General features: G+C 46.7%; 1 protein-coding gene across 1 annotated transcript in view; it reads right to left on the minus strand.

Annotated features, from left to right (window-relative positions):
* Positions 1 to 19,482, minus strand: part of GGCX (gamma-glutamyl carboxylase) — a 98,324-nt gene that overhangs the window by 50,061 nt on the left and 28,781 nt on the right. The window contains exons 3-4 of the mRNA XM_033948639.1: positions 17,477 to 17,635; positions 12,408 to 12,573 (exon numbers count right to left, since the gene is read on the minus strand). Of these exons, the coding sequence (XP_033804530.1) occupies positions 12,408 to 12,573; positions 17,477 to 17,635 (325 nt within the window). The remainder of the gene's footprint in view (positions 1 to 12,407; positions 12,574 to 17,476; positions 17,636 to 19,482) is intronic.

Consider the following 19,482-nt stretch of genomic DNA (forward strand, 5'->3'; position numbering starts at 1 on the left):
ATATTCTTAACACATGGGTGACCTCCAAGCTAACAAAGAGGGAGGGGGGATGGTTGGCCATCATGAAAATAAATTCTGTAACACCGATTGGCCGAAGTGACCATCCCGTCTGGAAAAGGCATCCAGACAGTAGTGAGTAGTGAACGTGTGAACTGAGGACCAAGTGGCAGCCTTGCAGATTTCCTCGATGGGCGTGGAACGGAGGAAGCTACAGAAGCAGCCATAGCTCGGACTCTGTGGGCCGTGACAGCACCTTCCAGTGAGAGACCGGCCCGAGCAAAGCAGAATGCAATACAGGCAGCAAGCCAATTTGAAAGGGTCCGTTTGGAGACAGGACGACCCAAACGGTTGGGATCGAAAGACAAAAATAGCTGAGGGGATGTACGGTGAGCTCTGGTACGATCAAGGTAGTAAGCAAGGGCACGCTTACAGTCCAGCGTGTGCAACGCCTGTTCCCCAGGGTGCGAGTGAGGCTTAGGGAAGAAGACGGGCAGCACAATGGACTGGTTGAGGTGAAAAGCCGAGACCACCTTGGGAAGGAATTTAGGGTGGGTACGCAGAACAACCTTGTCATGGTGAAAAACAGTGAACGGTGGGTCGGCAACCAGTGCATGCAGTTCGCTAACCCTCCTGGCAGAGGTGATGGCAATTAGGAAAAGAACCTTCCAGGTAAGGAGCCTGAGCGAAGTTGTGGCAAGAGGCTCAAATGGAGGTTTCATGAGTGCTGAGAGAACCACATTCAGGTCCCAGACGACAGGAGGAGGCTTGAGAGGCGGTTTGATATTGAAGAGCCCCCTCATAAATCTGGAAACCAGAGGATGAGCCGTGAGGGGTTTTCCGAGAATAGGCTCATGAAACGCAGTGATGGCACTGAGGTGGACTCTGATGGAGGTAGTTTTGAGGCCAGCATTGGACAGCGAGAGCAAATATTCCAATACAGTTTCCACCGCTAAGGAGGTGGGTTCCTGATGATACCGGAGACACCACGAGGAGAATCTGGTCCATTTCTGATGGTAACATTGGAGGGTGGCCGGTTTCCTGGAGGCGTCCAAGATGAGGCGGACCGGCTGGGATAGATTCTCTGGAGAGGTCAGCCCGAGAGAAACCAAGCTGTCAGGTGGAGCGAAGACAGATTGGGATGCAGTAGAGACTGATGCCGCTGCGTAAGTAGAGTAGGAAACACAGGAAGAGGAATGGGCTCCCTGGAGCTGAGTTGGAGCAGGAGGGAGAACCAGTGTTGGCGAGGCCACCGAGGGGCGATGAAAATCATGGTGGCGTTGTCCTTGCGGAGTTTGGACAAGGTCCGCAACATCAGAGGAAGTGGAGGGAAGGCATACAGGAACCGATCCCTCCAATCGAGCAGGAATGCATCCGGGGCCAGATGGTGAGGAGAGAAGAGTCTGGAACAGAAGAGGGGCAGTTGATGATTGTGAGGTGCTGCAAAGAGGTCCACCTGCGGAGTGCCCCATCGAGCAAAGATGGAGAGCAGAGTCGGAGGGTCCAACGTCCACTCGTGAGGTTGAAGGATGCGGCTGAGATTGTCGGCCAGGGAGTTCTGTTCGCCCTGGATATAGACCGCCCTGAGAAAGAGATTGCGGTCCGTGGCCCAGGTCCAGATGCGCAGAGCCTCCAAACAAAGGGGGCGAGATCCGGTGCCGCCTTGCTTGTTTATGTAGTACATGGCGACTTGATTGTCTGTGCACAGGAGGAGGACTTGAGGACAGAGGAGATGTTGGAAAGCCTTGAGGGCGTAGAACATGGCTCTGAGTTCCAGGAAATTGATGTGATGACGACGCTCCTGTGGGGTCCAAAGTCCCTGGGTGCGGAGATCTCCTAGGTGAGCTCCCCACGCATAGGGGGACGCATCCGTGGTGATGATCATAGAGTGAGGGGGTAGATGAAAAAGTAGACCCCTGGAAAGATTTGAGGAGTTCAACCACCATTGGAGAGATTGCTGAAGAGATGATGTCACAGAGATGGGGTGAGAAAGAAGATCCGTAGTCTGTGACCATTGGTTGGCGAGAGTCCACTGAGGCGTGCGAAGGTGGAGACGTGCCAGAGGAAGGACATGCACCGTCGAGGCCATGTGACCCAGGAGGACCATCATCTGTCGGGCAGGAATGGAGGGATGCATGAGCACCTGACGACAGAGGTGGAGCAGGGTCCGCTGACGATCGGAGGGGAGAAAAGCCCTCATTAGTGTGGTGTCCAGAACTGCTCCAATGAATTGAAGTCGCTGGGTGGGAAGCAGATGCGACTTGGGGTAGTTGATCTCGAACCCCAGGAGGTGGAGGAGAGAGATGGTGTGATGAGTAGTCTGTAGCACAAGTTGAGATGAAGGTGCTTTCACCAACCAATCGTCCAAGTAGGGGAACACCTGGAGGTTGTGAGACCTGAGGAAGGCCGCTACCACTATAAGGCACTTGGTGAAGACCCTGGGTGAGGAAGCGAGGCCGAACGGTAGCACCTTGTACTGATAGTGGTGGTGCAGCACCTGGAACCGCAGGTAGCGGCGAGAATTCTGATTGATGGAGATGTGAGTGTAGGCCTCTTTGAGGTCCAGGGAACATAGCCAGTCGTGTTGAGAAAGAAGAGGGTAGAGCGTGGCAAGGGAGAGCATTCTGAACTTCTCCTTAACCAGACACTTGTTGAGGTCCCTGAGATCGAGAATGGGACGGAGGTCTCCCGTCTTTTTGGGTACCAGGAAGTAGCGGGAGTAGAATCCCTGACCCCTTTGATCTGGAGGTACTTCTTCGATGGCATTGAGAAGGAGGAGGGATTGAACCTCCCTCAGGAGGAGGGGGGTTTGAGATGAGTGTGAAGCAGACTCTACGGGAGGGTTGTCCGATGGAAGAGTCTGGAAGTTGAGAGAGTAGCCGTGGCGGATGATGTTGAGGACCCACTGGTCCGATGTGATGACCTCCCAACGGCTGGAGAATATGGTGAGACGACCTCCGATTGGTTGTGGAAGAGGTAGCGAGGGTGGATGACTGGCTATGCCCTGGAGAGAAGAGTCAAAAGGGCTGGGATTGCTTAGCAGGCTGAAGAGGCTTGGAGGGTTGAGTGGCCTGAGAACGAGCCTGGGCATGGTGCTGCTGTTGACGGGGCCGCCGAGGTTGTTGAGGAGGCGGATTGAGTGGCCTGGCTGAGAACCTGCGCTGATAAAATGACTGAGGTCGATAAGGTCGGGCAGGTGGAGCCTTCTTTTTTGGTTTGATCAGGGTGTCCCACCTTGTTTCATGGGCGGAGAGTTTCTGGGTGGTGGAATCCAGTGACTCTCCAAAAAGTTCATCCCCGAGACAGGGGGCATTGGCTAGACGATCCTGGTGGTTGATGTCCAGGTCGGAGACTCTCAGCCAGGCCAAGTGGCGCATGGCTACGGCCATGGCAGAGGCACGGGAGGTGAGCTCGAATGAGTCGTATATCGAGCGGACCATAAACTTGCGCAACTGAAGAAGGCCAGAGATGTGCTGCTGGAACAGTGGGACCTTGCGCTCCGGCAGGTACTTTTGGAGGGCAGACAGCTGTTGGACCAAATGTTTCATATAGAAAGAAAAATGGAAGGAATAGTTGTTCGCCCTGTTGGCCAGCATGGCATTCTGGTAGAGCCTCTTGCCAAACTTGTCCATGGTCTTACCCTCTCTGCCAGGAGGGGTAGAGGCATAGACACTGGAGCCCTGAGTCTTTTTCAAGGTGGATTCAACAAGAAGGGACTCATGGGGCAATTGAGACTTGTCGAACCCTGGGATAGGGATGACTCGATAGAGGTTGTCCAGTTTACGGGGGGCCCCCGGTACCGTAAGGGGATTCTCCCAGTTTTTGTAAAAAGTCTCCCGTAGGATGTCATGCACGGGAAGCTTGAGGAACTCTTTAGGAGGTTGTTCGAAATCTAAAGCCTCCAGGAAGGCTTGAGACTTCTTTGAGTCAGATTCTAAAGGAAGGGACAGGGCTGCAGACATCTCCCTCAGAAATTTAGAAAATGAGGACTGCTCCGGTTTGGAGGTGGCATCGGGTGCCGACGGGTCCTCATCAGATGAGGAGGGATCCTCCTCGGTACCGAGAGGGGATTCCTCCCATAAGTCAGGGTCCCGGACCTCTGGTGCATGTCGAGACACCGGGGTGGAAGGTGCGGTATGGCGGGTCTTGGATAAAGATTTCCCAGAACGCACCGAAACGGTACCAGGAGAGGAAGACCGGCGTCAATCCCAGTCCCGGGAAGAATGACGCACTGCTTGATGCCGAGGAGGATCCGATGTGGTATGGGAGTGAACCACTGGATGGGTATGAAGCTGCTCAGCCGAAAGAATCGGCATGGAGGTGTCGATAGGTACCGAAGGGGTGGATACCAGGGGTTCGGTACGGGGCTCGGGCCGGTCTGGTACCGGAAGGAGCGGTGCCAGGATAGTGGGCAACAGTTGCTCGAGTTGTTGCTGTAACTGTTCCTGGAGTTGAACTTTTAAGATGGCCGAGATACGGTCATCTAGGGGTGGCATCGGAACCGCTTTCTTTTTCTTCGGTTCCTTAGATGCCGCTCCACGCCTTGGCGATGAGGAGGCCGATGACGAGGCACTCACCGAGATCGGGGCGGAGCGCTTGCGGGACCGGTGCGATGCCGGCAAGGTCGGCGTCGCCACCGTAGTTGGAGGGCGCTCGAGGGAAGAGGAAGGCTTCTTAGCCGGCTTACCTGGCGCCAGAGACGCCGATGTGGGGTCGGGCGGTGTCGAAGTAGACGGTGCCGATTTCTGTGGTACCGCTGTCGATGTCGAGGAGTCCATCGCCAACCCGGTGCCGAAGAGAAGAATTTGTTGAATTCTTCGGTTTTTAAGGGTTCTCTTTTGAAGAGTGGCACAGCGGGTGCAGGAGTCCGCCCGATGCTCCGGACCCAAACACTGCAAACACCAATTGTGTGGGTCAGTGAGGGAGATCGGGCGTGCACACCGCTGGCACTTTTTAAAACCGACCTGCGGGGGCATGAAGGGGAAAACAGCCTCCGCAAAATCGAACCCCGAGGCCTGTATAATGGCAACAGGCCTCGCCAGGGCAAAATCGAAAAAAGGGGAAAAAAAGCAAAGTTTTTTTTTTTTTTTTTTTACAAAGCAAAGGAAAAAGAAACCCGAAGGCAAAAGAAGAAAAAATAGGGAAAAAAGCGCGAGCGGGAAGGCAAAAAAGTGGTTTCAACGGCCGTTGAAAAAACACACGCGTCTTCTTCGCTCCGCGGAAACGAAGAAACTGGGGACCACGCACTCCTCCGTCGGGCGGGAAGGCACTCGCGCACGCGCGGTGCGGCCAACTAGAAACTTCTAGTTAAAAAGGTCCGTACCGAGGGCTCCGTCGGTGACGTCACCCATGTGTTAAGAATATGCTGCCTGCTTGTCCTGGGATAACATTTGTTCTCTGGACCAAGAAGAGCTGGGTATAAGGGCGCTGTGGAGGCAGCATAATCTCAATCACCCACAATAGCGACAGCAAATGGATACTCAAATAGATTCATCTTTCTTATTTTTTTATGTTTTGCATGTTACAATTCATTTATTTTACTGAATGTATTGGACTGCCTGCACAGCAATCCACCCTAAGCACAACTGGCTCAGGCACTGACAGGAAAGTAAAGATTGAAAGCTCAGGACCCCTCACCCCAACCCCACAAATTAAATAAAAGACCCCCTGAATTGAAGGATAGTAGGAGGGATGCCAACTCCCTCCTGCCATTGCCACAGGGCCCTGGCTACCCCACCTCACCCCACACACACACACACACACTCCCTCCCGCCACAGGGTCTCCTGCACCCACCTGATAGCCCTCATACCTTTCAGATGATGGATAGCTAGAGGGATGTTTACTCCCTCCGGCCGGCAGGCTCATCTCTCCATAGACCACAAGCTAACATCATGATCAGATCAGTAACGTTGTTAAAAATAGTTTTTACTAGTGCTGCCCGATTCATGATTCAAATCGATTCACCGATTCAAATCAGGTGAATTGATTCGAACCAATTTAATTTCCCAAAAAAAATCAGCTTCCCGATTCAATGATTGACCCTTCCCCCATGCCTGCCAAAAGCAAGAGCTGCCTCTTGCTGGCCATCCGCTGCCGCTCCTGCTTGAGGGGGAAGAGTCAGTCAGAAAGGCCTCCCCCAGCTTCCCCGCTCTTACCTTCTTAAGGTTAACACGGCAGCTTGCAGGCTCGTTCGTGTTATAGCTGGACTGCGCGTGTTCCCGAACCACACTAGGATGGAGGGAGTGAAAGGGGAAAAGATTCTGGGCTAAGGAGATGAAGAGGGAAAGAAAGAAACCCACAGCAGGAAAGAAAGGGGAAGTCAGGCAGGTGAGCCAGATGCTGGAAGCAGGGGGGCGGGGAAAGAAAGAGGGAAAGAAGCTAGATGGGGTTGAAAAGAAGAGACACATTGGTATGGAAGAGGAAGATAGGGGAAATCTGGACATAGGAAGGTAACAGAAAGAGGGGAAATTATGTGCCTGGGGGCATAGGGACAGAGACATAAAGGGGACATGCCATGGGGATGGTATATGGACACAGGGGGGGGGCAATGCCAGATACATAGGGGAGATATTAGAAATGGGGAAAATAGGAGCACAGAAGCGAGATGGTTTGTGGGGATGGGACAGGGACTGAGCTCGCAGGCTCCAGCGGCTTGCACAAATTACATTGTAACGTGCCACGAAAATAAGAGGGAGGGAGGTAGATAGATAGGCCACGCGAGAGGAGCTGAAGGATGGTAGAAAGGAACAAATGGTAAAGGAAGGAGGGAAGGGTGGTGGTGGAAAGGAATAGAATAGACATTGAAAGAGGGTAGAGAGGAACAGACCCTGAAGGGAAATGTGGAAGACAGAGTGGAGAGAAGACGCTGGAAGGGAAGAAGACAGATGCCAGACTATGGGGGAGCGGAGGGACGAAGATGGGTGCTAGACCAATTGGGGGGGGGGGGGGTGAAAGAAGAGGCACAGTAACAGCAAATGGAAGACGCAGAGAGAAGACACACAGTGGATGGAAGGAATTGAATGAGAAGATGTGGAAAGCAGAAACCAGACAACAAAGGTAGAAAAAAAAAAATCTATTTATTTATTTATTTTTTGCTTTAGGATAAAGTAGTATATTAGTTGTGCTGATAAAAATTTATAAACAAAGCCCTGCCAGCTGAACATCTCTTTCTCTAGTTCAGCAGCCAGAACTTTGATTTATAAGGAAGGAATAAGCTAAATATTGCAGTACTAAGGCTTATATGGATGCTGCGGGAACGGTGACGGGGTGGTGAATGGGATGGCAGTGATGGTGACGGGGCAGTGAAGGGGACGGTGGGCCGGGGACAGGGCAGTGACGGGGACAGATTTTCTCCCTGTGTCATTCTCTACTGGAGAGGAGAATAGGGACAGGGTCACAGAAGAGAGATGCTGGATGAAAGGGTAGTTGAGAAAAGGAGAGATGGTGGATCTGGGGATGGTGGGGTCCATCGCTGCAGCGTGGGGATGGAGATGAAAAAAAAGAAAGATGCCAGACCTCTGGGGGAGGAAAGGGAAACAGAAGGGGAGGACAGAGATGGAAGATGGATGGTTAGCACGGAGAAAGAAGAAAAGAGAGCCTGATCAGAAGACAACCAGACCAACATGGGACCAACATGATTTGAAAAATAAGCAGACAAGAAAAGGTAGGAAAAATAATTTTATTTTCTGTTTTATGATTACAATATGTCAGATTTGAAATGTGTATCCTTCCAGAGCTGGTGTTGGACCGCGAACGTGAGCTAGGATTTAACAGAGAGAGGAAAAGTATTTTTTGTTTGTTTATTTTGTTTACACCACAGGACCAGTGTGGGTAGGAGAGGGCAAAGGGGGTGAAGAGGCTATAAAATAAACCCATCAGGATGTTTGGAAAAAAACACCCTATTGGGCAGGAAAATCGAATTGAATTGAATCAAAAAAATCAATTCAATAGGCTGAATCGAATTGAATCAAAATTATTTTTCCTGAATCGGGCAGCACTAGTTTTTACAGATTACACATGATACGATCATTGGCAAATTTCCTGGATCCAACCTCTTTAAATATTCTAACACATTCTCTTATAATCTCAAAACTGGACTATTGTAACTCACTTTACAAGGGTTTCACACAAAAAGAATTAAGAAGACTTCAAATACTATAATTCAAAAACTGCAATAAAAATTATTACAAAATCTAGGAAATTCGACCAAGTCACTCCCCTCTTGGAGAACACACACTTGCTACCTGTATAACATATGATTACGTACAAGATAGCTGTACTAACCTCCAAAATACAATTGTCTAAAGCACCTATATTTTTAGATAGACTTCTCATACCCTATGCCCCTTCACGAACGCTACGATCAACTGAGCAACATCTATTGTCTGTCCCTTCGTTAAGCGTTAACACGCAGCGCTCTAATATTTTCTCCATCACAGCCCCACAACTCTGGAACTTCCTACCAGCTTACCAAAGGAGACATCCTTAGATAGATTTAAAGGAAGCCTAAAAAGTTTCTTATTAAAAGACGCTTTCGAAGTATAAGGCCCCCTTATAAGATCTCTTTGAACATAAGAACATAAGAACATAAGAACTGCCATCTCCGGATCAGACCTTCGGTCCATCAAGTACGGCGATCCGCACACGCGGAGGCCCTGCCAGGTGTACACCTGGCGTAATTTATAGTCCACCATATCTTTATATGCCTCTCTTAAGGAGATATGCATCTAGTTTGCTCTTGAAGCCTAGGACGGTCGATTCCGCAATAATCTCCTCTGGGAGGGCATTCCAGGCGTCAACCACCCTCTGAGTGAAGCAGAACTTCCTGATATTAGTCCTGAACTTTCCCCCCCTTAGCTTCATTACATGTCCTCTAGTCCGTGTCAAATTGGACAGTGTAAATAATCTTCTCTGCTCTATTTTGTCGATTCCTTTCAGTATTTTGAAGGTCTCGATCATATCCCCACGCAGTCTCCTTTTCTCAAGGGAGAACAATCCTAGTGTTATAAGTCTATCCTCATATTCCAGTCTCTCCATACCCTTCACCAGTTTTGTCGCTCGTCTCTGCACCCTCTCCAGCAGTTTTATATCCTTCTTTAGGTAGGGAGACCAATGTTGGACGCAGTATTCCAAGTGTGGTCTGACCATTGCCCTATAAAGCGGCATTATAACTTTCTCCGATCTACTCGAGATTCCTTTCTTTATCATGCCCAACATTCTATTTGCCTTCTTTGCCGCTGCCGCGCATTGTGCCGACGGCTTCAGGGTCCTATCTATCAGTACACCCAGGTCCTTTTCTTGTTCACTCTTCCCCAGAGTTGCACCTGACATTGTATACTCGTATTCCTTATTCTTATTTCCTAAATGCATTACCTTGCATTTCTCCACATTGAACTTCATCTGCCATTTCTCCGCCCATGTTTCTAACCGACACAAGTCGCTCTGGAGTTTCTCTCTATCCTCCTGCGATCTGATCGCCCGGCATAGTTTTGTATCGTCTGCAAACTTGATGATCTCACTGGATGTTCCTTCCTCCAGGTCATTGATATAAATATTAAAAAGGATCGGCCCAAGTACCGAGCCCTGGGGTACTCCACTAGTCACTTTCTCCCAGTCGGAGAACTTCCCATTTATGCCCACTCTCTGCTTTCGGTTTTCCAGCCATTTGCCTATCCATCTTTGTATATCTCCCTCTATGCCATGGCTTTGTAGTTTCCTGAGAAGTCTTTCGTGTGGAACTTTGTCGAACGCTTTCTGGAAGTCCAAGTATATTATGTCCACAGGCTTCCCACTATCAATTTGCTCGTTCACGGTCTCAAAAAATTGGAGTAAATTCGTCAAACACGATTTCCCTTTCCTGAATCCATGTTGACTGGGTTTCATCAAGTCGTGTGCGTCCAAGTGCCGGACTATGCTATCCTTGATCAGTGCTTCAACCATCTTGCCGGGGACCGACGTAAGACTCACAGGCCTATAGTTGCCCGGTTCCCCTCTCGATCCTTTTTTGAAAATTGGCGTGACGTTCGCTATCCTCCAGTCGTCCGGTATCTGTCCAGTTCTGATTGTCAGGTTTGCAAGTTTTTGCAATAACTCTCCGATTTCAACCTTCAATTCCTTTAAGACTCTCGGGTGAATTCCATCCGGTCCAGGGGATTTGTCACTTTTAAGTTTGTCGATCTGATAGTATATCTGGTCTAAGTCCACTTCAACTGTGGTGAGGCTGTCTTCTATTTCTCCTGGAAACACTTTCTCCGCTTCAGGTATTGTTGAGGTGTCTTCCTTCGTAAAGACAGACGCAAAGAAGGAATTTAGTTTGTCTGCGATTTGTTTATCTTCCTTGATGTACCCTTTTCTTCCCTGGTTGTCCAGGGGTCCCACTGCCTCTTTTGCAGGTTTTTTCCCTTTCACGTATCTAAAGAAGGGCTTGAAGTTTTTGGCCTCCTGGGCTATTTTTTCCTCATAATCCTGTTTGGCATCCCTCACCGCCTTGTGACATTTCTTCTGATCATCTTTATGTTTGTTCCAGGCTTCGGTTGTCTTCGGTTGCATCTTATCTTTTCCCAATCTCTCGACCGATCTTAATCAAGATTCTTTTCTTGCCCCCTATAAGGACATCCCCCCTAATGTTTTCACCTTCCATGTTCTTCTGTCCTGTAACTATTGTAGTTCTTTCCACTCCTTACTTTGATCTGTGTGTTTGTCCAAGTCGTGTTAGTGCTGTGTTCAAATAAGCTCTATGTATTATCCTCAATTTTAAGGCATTGTACGTCGCTTCGAAATCTGATAAGCATTCAAATCAAATTTTTCATAAACTTGATGCACCAGAGAGTGGCCTAAGGAGCCGATTGACCCAGGCTGCCAATTTGGAGAGGCGAGCCTGCTGGCCCGAGGGAGTAGGCATCTTTCCAGCCAGCCATCATCTGAAAGGTTCGAGGGGTGTTGGTGGTGTATGGGACCCTGTGGCGGAATGGAGTGGAATCCCTGTTGCCAGGGGTGTCGGGAGGGTTGTCAGGGCCCAGTAGTGCCAATGGGCATCCCTCCTGCTGGGAATGTTGGGCCCATGGCAGCAGCAGCAGGAAGTTGGCATCCCTCCTGCAGGAAGTGTCGGAGTAGGGGCTGTCAGAGACCAGTGGCGGTGACAGCAGCAGTGGCAGGAGGGAGTGGGCATCCCTCCTCCTGGGAGTGGGGGGGGGCATCAGGGCCCAGTGGATGGAGGGAGTGGGCATCCCTCCTGCCTATATTGTTCTCTTCTTTCATCTGTTCTCCCTGCCGGTTGAGCCGGTAGGACTTAAAGAGACCTGCGGCTCAGTTGACTTGGGCAGGGAGAGCAGCTTTGAGCTCCTGAGCAATTGCTAGGCACAGTTCCTCCCACTCTTTACTGGCGATTCTCCGCACAAATAGCGTACATATAATTTGCATGCTAGTATGCTGAAAATTGCTCGTAAAATAAGTCACTTCCACTATGGACACTACTTCGACTCAAGTTTTGAGCATCTTCCTCTAAATCTTTTGAAAATCCACCCAAGGTGAGTGGAGAGAGCAAGCCAGTCATGGCCTATGACTTCTGGCTGAGGGCTGCCTCTGCAATGGCTGAAAAGACTTGAAGGGAAGAAAGCGTTAAAAATAGGTGGGGAATTCTTCACACCCCAGCTAGTTGTGAAGGATGGCTCATGACAATAGATGGCACTATGGTGTCATAAGCCCTCTTTCACATATAGCTGGGATGTGAAGGATGCCCCCTCCAAATGTTAATGCTCTCTTTCCTTCCAAATTGTTCTACCCATTGCAGAGACAGCCCTCTGTTAGGGGGTCACAGACCATGGCTCCCTCTCATAGTCCAATAGATGACAGTTACAACAGAGCCAAATGCCCATAACAGCAGGAGAAAATTACCATGCCAAAAAGAGAGAAATCCAACTGAGTTATCATGGACAGATTATCATTATGTAACCTTTATACATGGGTTATCAACACAGTCCTTAGGACATACATAGCCACTCAGGTTTTTAGAAACCCACAATGAATGTACAGGAGATTAACTTTCATGCACTACCTCCATGGTACGCAAATCTCTCTCATCTATACTTATTATGGGTTTTCTGAAATCCTGAATAGTTAGGTGTGCCGAAAGGACTGGATTGAGAACCTCTGAAAGAACTAAAATGAGAACATTATCATTTTTAGTATGTTTTGCTGTGAATACAGATTCCTCCACTCCTTTCCATAATAATTCTTTAAATGATTCCGAGTCCCAGCATGACCATCCACTGCTTGCCCAAGGACAGAAATAAAAATCCTATACTAATGCCAACCCCCACCCACACACATGCCAATAAAGGCCTAATGTACCACAGCAGCCAGTGAACCCGTTCTCACACCATAGCGCTCCCCTCCCCCCACACACATTTACCAGTATCTGTTGGCATTCATAAAGCAGAGCTGGAAGCCAATCAGTCCATACAAGTAAGAGTGGTTGTTCCATGCTGTCTTGTCCAGAAAGAAGATATACCAGTAGGGAAGGACAAACAGCAGACAGCTGAGACGATAAAGGCAGCCCAGCATTATCCCCAAAGCTCCTATAAGAACAGAGAAAGGTGAATACTTATTTGATATACTGAAAATGATCAAATATTCTATTACCAATCAACAAGAAGAACATTGCAAGGACATAAGAGGAAGAGAAAGACAAAGAGTTACATGTATAAATTCTGCAAGTATAGGGAGAAAGAGTAACATGATGGAACAGGAGAGACACATCACCATAAGATTTGGAAGCTTGAGTTTGCAGGATTTCTGGTGTGCTGCAAAGGCCTCTCACACGAAGAGCATCATCACCTTTTGCATATAAATCACAGAATCAGAGAAAGAACAGGGCTGGAAAGGAATTTAAGAGTACATTTCTTGTTGTCCAACCAGACTTGTCCAAAATAATGAAATTAGTTGCGACTGTCAAATAGTGGATGGAGACGTGGCCTTAAGCACATGGGCCAATCAGAGCCTTAGGCCCCTCCCAAGAGAATCCCAGGATGCACTGGGAAGCAGATGGCCTGCCATTTTGTAAGAGGCAGGCCTGCCTGCCAGAACGGGTAGGAGTCCTTCATGCCGGACTTTGTGAATAAGGTAGGGAGGGGCGGAGTGGTTGGGTGATGGAGGGAGGGAGTGGGTGCGTAGTATCATCAGGGGATTGTGCAGCCGGAGGCAGTGGGCATCTCTCCCGCTGTGGGGTGGGGGTGGGAAGATAATAGTGTCAGGAGATTGTGCGACACAGCGGAGGAGAGTGGGCATATCTCATGCCATTCTTCAATTTGGAGTTTTGGTTAAAAAAAAAAAAAAAAAATTTACATGGGAGGGTATGAGCTGTCAAATCTTACTTTCCTGTCAGTGCCTGAGCCAATCAGCGCTCAGGCACTGATTAGAAAGTAAGGCTATGACAGCTCAGACCTGTTGGCAAATTTTGGTCACAAATGTGACACAACGAGGTTAGGGAATCACTCAGCAATGATAGAGAATCGCTCAGAGTGCTCATTTTAATATTAATTACTGCATTGCATTACATTTGCATGGCAGTATCAGATACTGCTAGGAAACTCGGAAAAAACCACGGTAAGCCATTTTGATAATCCGCTGCTAAAATACATGCACGCTAAACTGGTTGGAACCGGTTTAGCGAGAACGTTAAAGGCACATTTTAGTTTTGAGAATCTTCCCCATAGTTAGCTAGCTTTATGTCAGTTAAGCAGGGGATTGTTTTCAGATGAACATTGCTCTTTTTATTTCTATTAATGCAGTTCTAGAGCTGGGATGACACTCGGTAGTATGAAGTCCCTCCCCCATCTCCCTTCATTTCCCAACTCTTTATTTATATAGAGTTGGAAGAAGATAAATTCTTCATCATTTGGTGCAGTAGGGATGTTATTCGGTGATGCATAATTGTAAATCTGCCTTTCTATGCAGATCCTAATCTAATTTGATGTAAACCGCCTTGAACTCGCTGGGTATGGCGGTATATAAGATTAAACTATTATTATTATTATTTATCCCTCTTCATTCACTTCCTCACATGGGTAAAAATCAGTGACTGAAAACTTCCTGAAGGTAGAAGTACCCATGATATCAAACAGCTCAGGTAACTGTAACAAAAGGACAGGGATGAGGATGGTAACGGGAAAGGAGATGGGATTTGATATACTGCTTTTCTGTGGTTACAATTAAAGCGGTTTACATATTATATACATGCACTTATCTTGTAACTGGGGAAATGGAGGGTTAAGTGACCTGCCAGGATCACAAGGAGCTGCAGTAGGAAAAAAAAAACCAGTGCCCCAGATTCTTAGCCCACTGCACTAGCCATTAGGCTACTTTTCCACTCCTGCTGCAGAGCCAGAAGCAGACACCACATACAAACTTTATGTTGAAATCTCTGTATGCTTTACAGTGTGGACTTTGCACTTGCTGTAACTTAGATGCAGTTCACAGAAATTCCAGAAAGAAGTCTGGTAGTGGGGGGGGGGGGGGGGGAGCCAGAGGCCAAAAGCAGAAAGCATGACATGGAAATTAGTCTTGGGGGAAGGAGAATAAAAGGCATGCATTTTTACAGCGCTTTATATTTAGTGCTGGATTATGCAAGGGTCAAGCCTTTCTAGGGTTTCTTCATGCAGTGTGAGAGAAAGATGGAGGGAGCAATTTTCAAAGGTAAAAGTATTTTATTCCTAAGGCAAAACAAAAAGAAACCAACAAGAACTGCAGTAAAGATGCAAAGCACGACACCAAAACAAAACTGCAGAAAATGTACAAGGTGCAGGAATTTATTCAATGAAAGTCATAAAATCATATATAAAAACATCAGTAAAACGATTGTATTCAAAAATTGGTTCTTATTATCATGTGTACCGGACCAAACACGGTCTGTGTTTCAAAAAACACTTCTTCCCCAGAGGTCCAAGATGCGCAGTACGTAGAGTGCCAGGAACCAATTGGAATAATCATACAAAATCTCCAAATAAAACAGGCAAAGAGCTCTCCTGTCTAAAATGCTGCACATGTGTTACTGCACGTCTTGGACCCCCTGAGGAAAAAGTGTTTTTCGAAACAGACCATGTTGGGTCCGGTATGCATGATAATAAGAACCAATTTTTGGATACAATCATTTTACTGATGTTTTTATATATGACTAGCTGATGCCCCGGCGTTGCACGGGTATTTAATTATAGCAATAACACTGTAAATGGATTCAAATAAAGATACTTTATAGTGGTGAATGAAAGTATTTTTTTACAGCTTAATAAAAAGTACAATATTCAAATAATAATGTGAAATATTTGACAAAATGAATACAATACAACTAACGCAAAACGTGATTATAAACAACAATTTTAGTTTCACCTCCTGGAGCAAGCAACATATAAATTATTGGGTGAACCCACCCTTGAGCAAGCAACATAGAGTTGTGGGCTGCGAGACCCCCAGAACATATCAACCCAGGTAGTGAGGGATCAGCATACCAAGTTTCGTTCAAATTGGTGAAGCCGTTTTTGAATTAATGTGAGAATGGCAGCTTTTTACATATTTTCCATTGACATGAATGGGTGAAATCTGATTTTCTGTTTGTAGCTCCGCCCACGTGTGCTGGTGGGCCGCGAGACCCCCAGAACATATCACCCCAGGTAGTGAGGGATCTGCATACCAAGTTTCGTCCAAATCGGTCAAGCCGATTTTGAATTACAGTGAGAATGGCAGCTTTTTACATTTTTTCCATTGACATGAATGGGTGAAATCTGATTTTATGTTTGTAGCTCCGCCCACATGTGCAGGTGGGCCGCGAGACCCCCAGAACATATCATCCCAGGTAGTGAGGGATCTGCATACCAAGTTTAGTTCAAATCAGTCAAGCCGTTTTTGCGTGATCGCGGCACATACACAAACACATACATACCTCCGATTTTATATATATATAGATTTTATGACTTTTATTGAACAAATTCCTGCACCTTGTACATTTTCTGCAGTTTTGTTTTGGCTTCCAACAGTATTTTATCTTCACATCATACTGCTGATGGTGAAATTAGATGTAAATATCCAACTGGATGGCGTAACTGAGAACCCACAATCGAAAAAAAGCACCCGACAGGTAGCATTACAAACTTCACAATGACTTTCAACATACATATACAGTACACACACATATATAGTAGAATCTCAGTTATCTGACACCCATGGGGATTGGTGGATGCTGGATAACTGTTTCTCTGGTTGCCTGAGAGTAACATGTCAGAGGAAAGGCCTTACAGGGGCTGGCCACGAGCAGCATGTTTTCAGCACTGCCTCCTGCCGGTTGGCTGTCACTTTGGGTAAGGACGGGAGAGAGCAAGAGGATTCAAGGCTCAGGACCACTGCCTGCTTCTGCTGCTTCGGTACTTGAGGGAGGGAGGGAGGTTTACAGCTCAGGACCACTGCCGAGCTGGTGCTTTGGGGCGGGAGGAAGGGGGGTTTGCGGCTCAGGACTGCCACCGCTGCTTCTACTGCTTTGGGGCTTGAGGGAGGGAAGGAGGAGGGATTTGCGGCTCAGGACCACTCCTGTGCTGGTGCTTTGGGTCAGGATGGAGGCGGGGTTCGCAGTTCAGGACTGCCATCGCTTCTACTGCTTCGGGGCTTGAGGGAGGGAGGGGGGTTTGCGGCTCAGGACCGCTGGTGCATCGGGGAACCTTTTTTTCCCACCAGCGACATTTTTGCCGGTTGGTTGAGAGTGCCAGTTAACTAAGATTCTACTGTATACACGCACACACAGGGTCATAATATAAAAGCTCTCTCATATAAAGCATTTTATAGACATGGAAAATTGCTCTTATGATGCTGAATGAAGGTAAACACACGTAAATGTATATGTGCTGAAAAGAGCATATAGGTTTTCCAGTGTGCATAGTTAAGACATAAAATACACATGTACATGCACACGGTTACACCTTCTTTAGAGCAATTGTAAATTTGTGCAAGAGAATATATATGTGCCATTGGGGACCTTTCTAGGAGCCTATTTTATTGAGACATATAGGTGCTTAGATTACCTTTTTAAGTTTGTAAATGTTCTCTTTTTAAATAAGTTCACAGTGTTAGAAGATGGTGGCAAGAAATATGTGGAAAGAAGAGACAGGTAGGAGATAGCAATCATGTTAGGATATAGTAGTAGTAGCTTTTTTTTCTTTAGATACAAGATGTATTGTTTTTAAATAATTATGTATGTCGATTGTAAACTGCTTAGTTTTTGTAAGCGGTATATACATTTTTTTAAATAAATGTAACAAAATATCTGAACTACCAGAAGAATCCAAAAGAAAAATGATGGGAGAATACACAAACAGCAAGAAAACTGAAGGAAACAGGGAAGGGCAAATTGTTCCTTTGCTAGTTTTTAAATTGCTGGTTTACATGTAGGTGTTTTGAAACTGGCTCTCAAACAGCACCCCAAATCCTTTGACCTCTCACCTAGCAGCATGGTTACATAAACCAGGTACATCCAATCCAATGGGAGAGGCCCCAGGAAGTTGAACAATGGGAAACGGCACACGTGCAGTCCATCCAAGTACTTATAGTCCAAGTAACTTAGGCCCCGCTCCTGTGGGATATCCACAGCCATCAACAGCCCTGCAAAGGACATTGAATACAAGATGACATTGCATGGAGAAGGATGCTAATAGCACTTACTGCCAGAACAAGACACATTTCTGTCCCCTGGCTACTTTATCTTTATCAGAAGCTTCTATATCACTACTATTGATTGGGAAGTCAATTCAGAGTGGTTTTCAAAGATATCTGTAATGAATTTTTACAACAGGTTTGTGACTGACTTATCTGTAAGAGTTAACATCCCAACACCAGTCCTGTAACAAGGGAAGTTCTGTAGCCCATCTTCTTTCTTACACATCAGAGGTCTCTTCAGGAAAGTGCTATGGGCAGCCTCTCTACTTTTTCTCTTTCATTCAGTTACCACTTGGAAACCATTATGCATAGTCTTTTTTCTAATACTTCTTTATCCAGTTCTCATCAGGAAGGCATCATGGACAGTCCTTCCTTTCCTGCCAGGATCTCCATCTTCTTAGTTCTCCTCATCAGAGTCCCATCTGCGAACACCACATACAGCAGCACCTTGCTATTTCTTATATCAGGCACTTATCAGATTTATGCACTTCGGTAGTTCTAGGTAGGGTGCATAAGTGCTATTCTACTATACTTGCTTAACCTACACAGCATGTATTTGCAAGGAAGATGTACACAGGGATGGAGCATAGGCAGGGTTCCTACTTACTTGTATAACTTACAGATTAGTACAAGCTACACATATCCCTCCTATACTGAGGCACCCACACTTGCACAAGCTCTGTGGTAGTGTAAAAGTGAATTGCTAATTTTAGGCATGCCGATAACAGATTATGCTAGTATTCTATAAGAAAACCTAGGTGACTAGGTTCCATTATAAAATAGGCTCCTACCAAGTAACCTCGAAGTATCTAAATAGAAGTGCCCAGTTACAGAATTGCTTCCCCAGCCCCGTGTCTTTCTTTGCTATTCTGTATTACTGCAGAAATACATCTGAATTCCAGGTACAGAAGAATTTACAGTCAAACTGTAACTGTTTATTTATACATTTCAAGAAATCTGTAAACAGCAATACAAAGGATAAATTAGATTTTACCTGTTAATTGAGTCCCTCCAGACCAGTACAGACACGGGTTCATCTGCTGTGATTAAAGGAAAGAATATCATCATGTATGACAATTTTTTTCCTTCCTTATCATCATCAGCAGATGAATCCAGAAGCTTTGGGAATGTTAGAAAGCAGTCCTCAAATGGGGTGGGAATTGGAAATATTCACAGAAAGAACCAACGCATCAAATTATGTCTTTGATCAAGCAATATCCAAACAGTAATACTTGGAGAAGGTTTGCAAAGAGTTTAGTGGTATAATGGGCACACCTCATGTCAAACTAATTGACAGGTGAAATAAGATGAGGATTGACCAGTGTTCACTTCCGGGTTAAACCATGCCCAAACCATACCCACTCCCTGCCCAAGCTCCACCTGCACCTACACCAAATCCATGCCCCACTCCCTCCCATAGAAATGGTGGTAGCTCTGGCCAGGCCCCGCCCAATGTAATGCCTCTATGTCACCAGAAATGCACTTTCTGTTGATGTCACCAGAAATAATCCCTGCCGCTTTCTGATGATGTCAGCGAAAACTGGGGGGGGGGAGTGGGGGGTGTCTGTTGCGCCAGAAATGCACTTTCTGATGACATCAGCGGAAACAGATTTTGTCTAACACTGGAAATGATGTGGCCAAAAGCAAGTAAAATAAAACATCTAAGAAAAAAAAAAAAAGTGGCTTTAGTTAAGAGAGAGGTTTTAAGATTAGCTGTGTTGTGAATCAAAAAGCGAGAGAATATAATACAATCTTTATTTGTATACCTCCAATACCTCCATGAAGTTCAAGTG

The sequence above is a fragment of the Geotrypetes seraphini genome, chromosome 6, assembly GCF_902459505.1.
Source record: "Geotrypetes seraphini chromosome 6, aGeoSer1.1, whole genome shotgun sequence".
In the NCBI taxonomy this organism is placed as follows: Eukaryota; Metazoa; Chordata; class Amphibia; order Gymnophiona; family Dermophiidae; genus Geotrypetes; species Geotrypetes seraphini.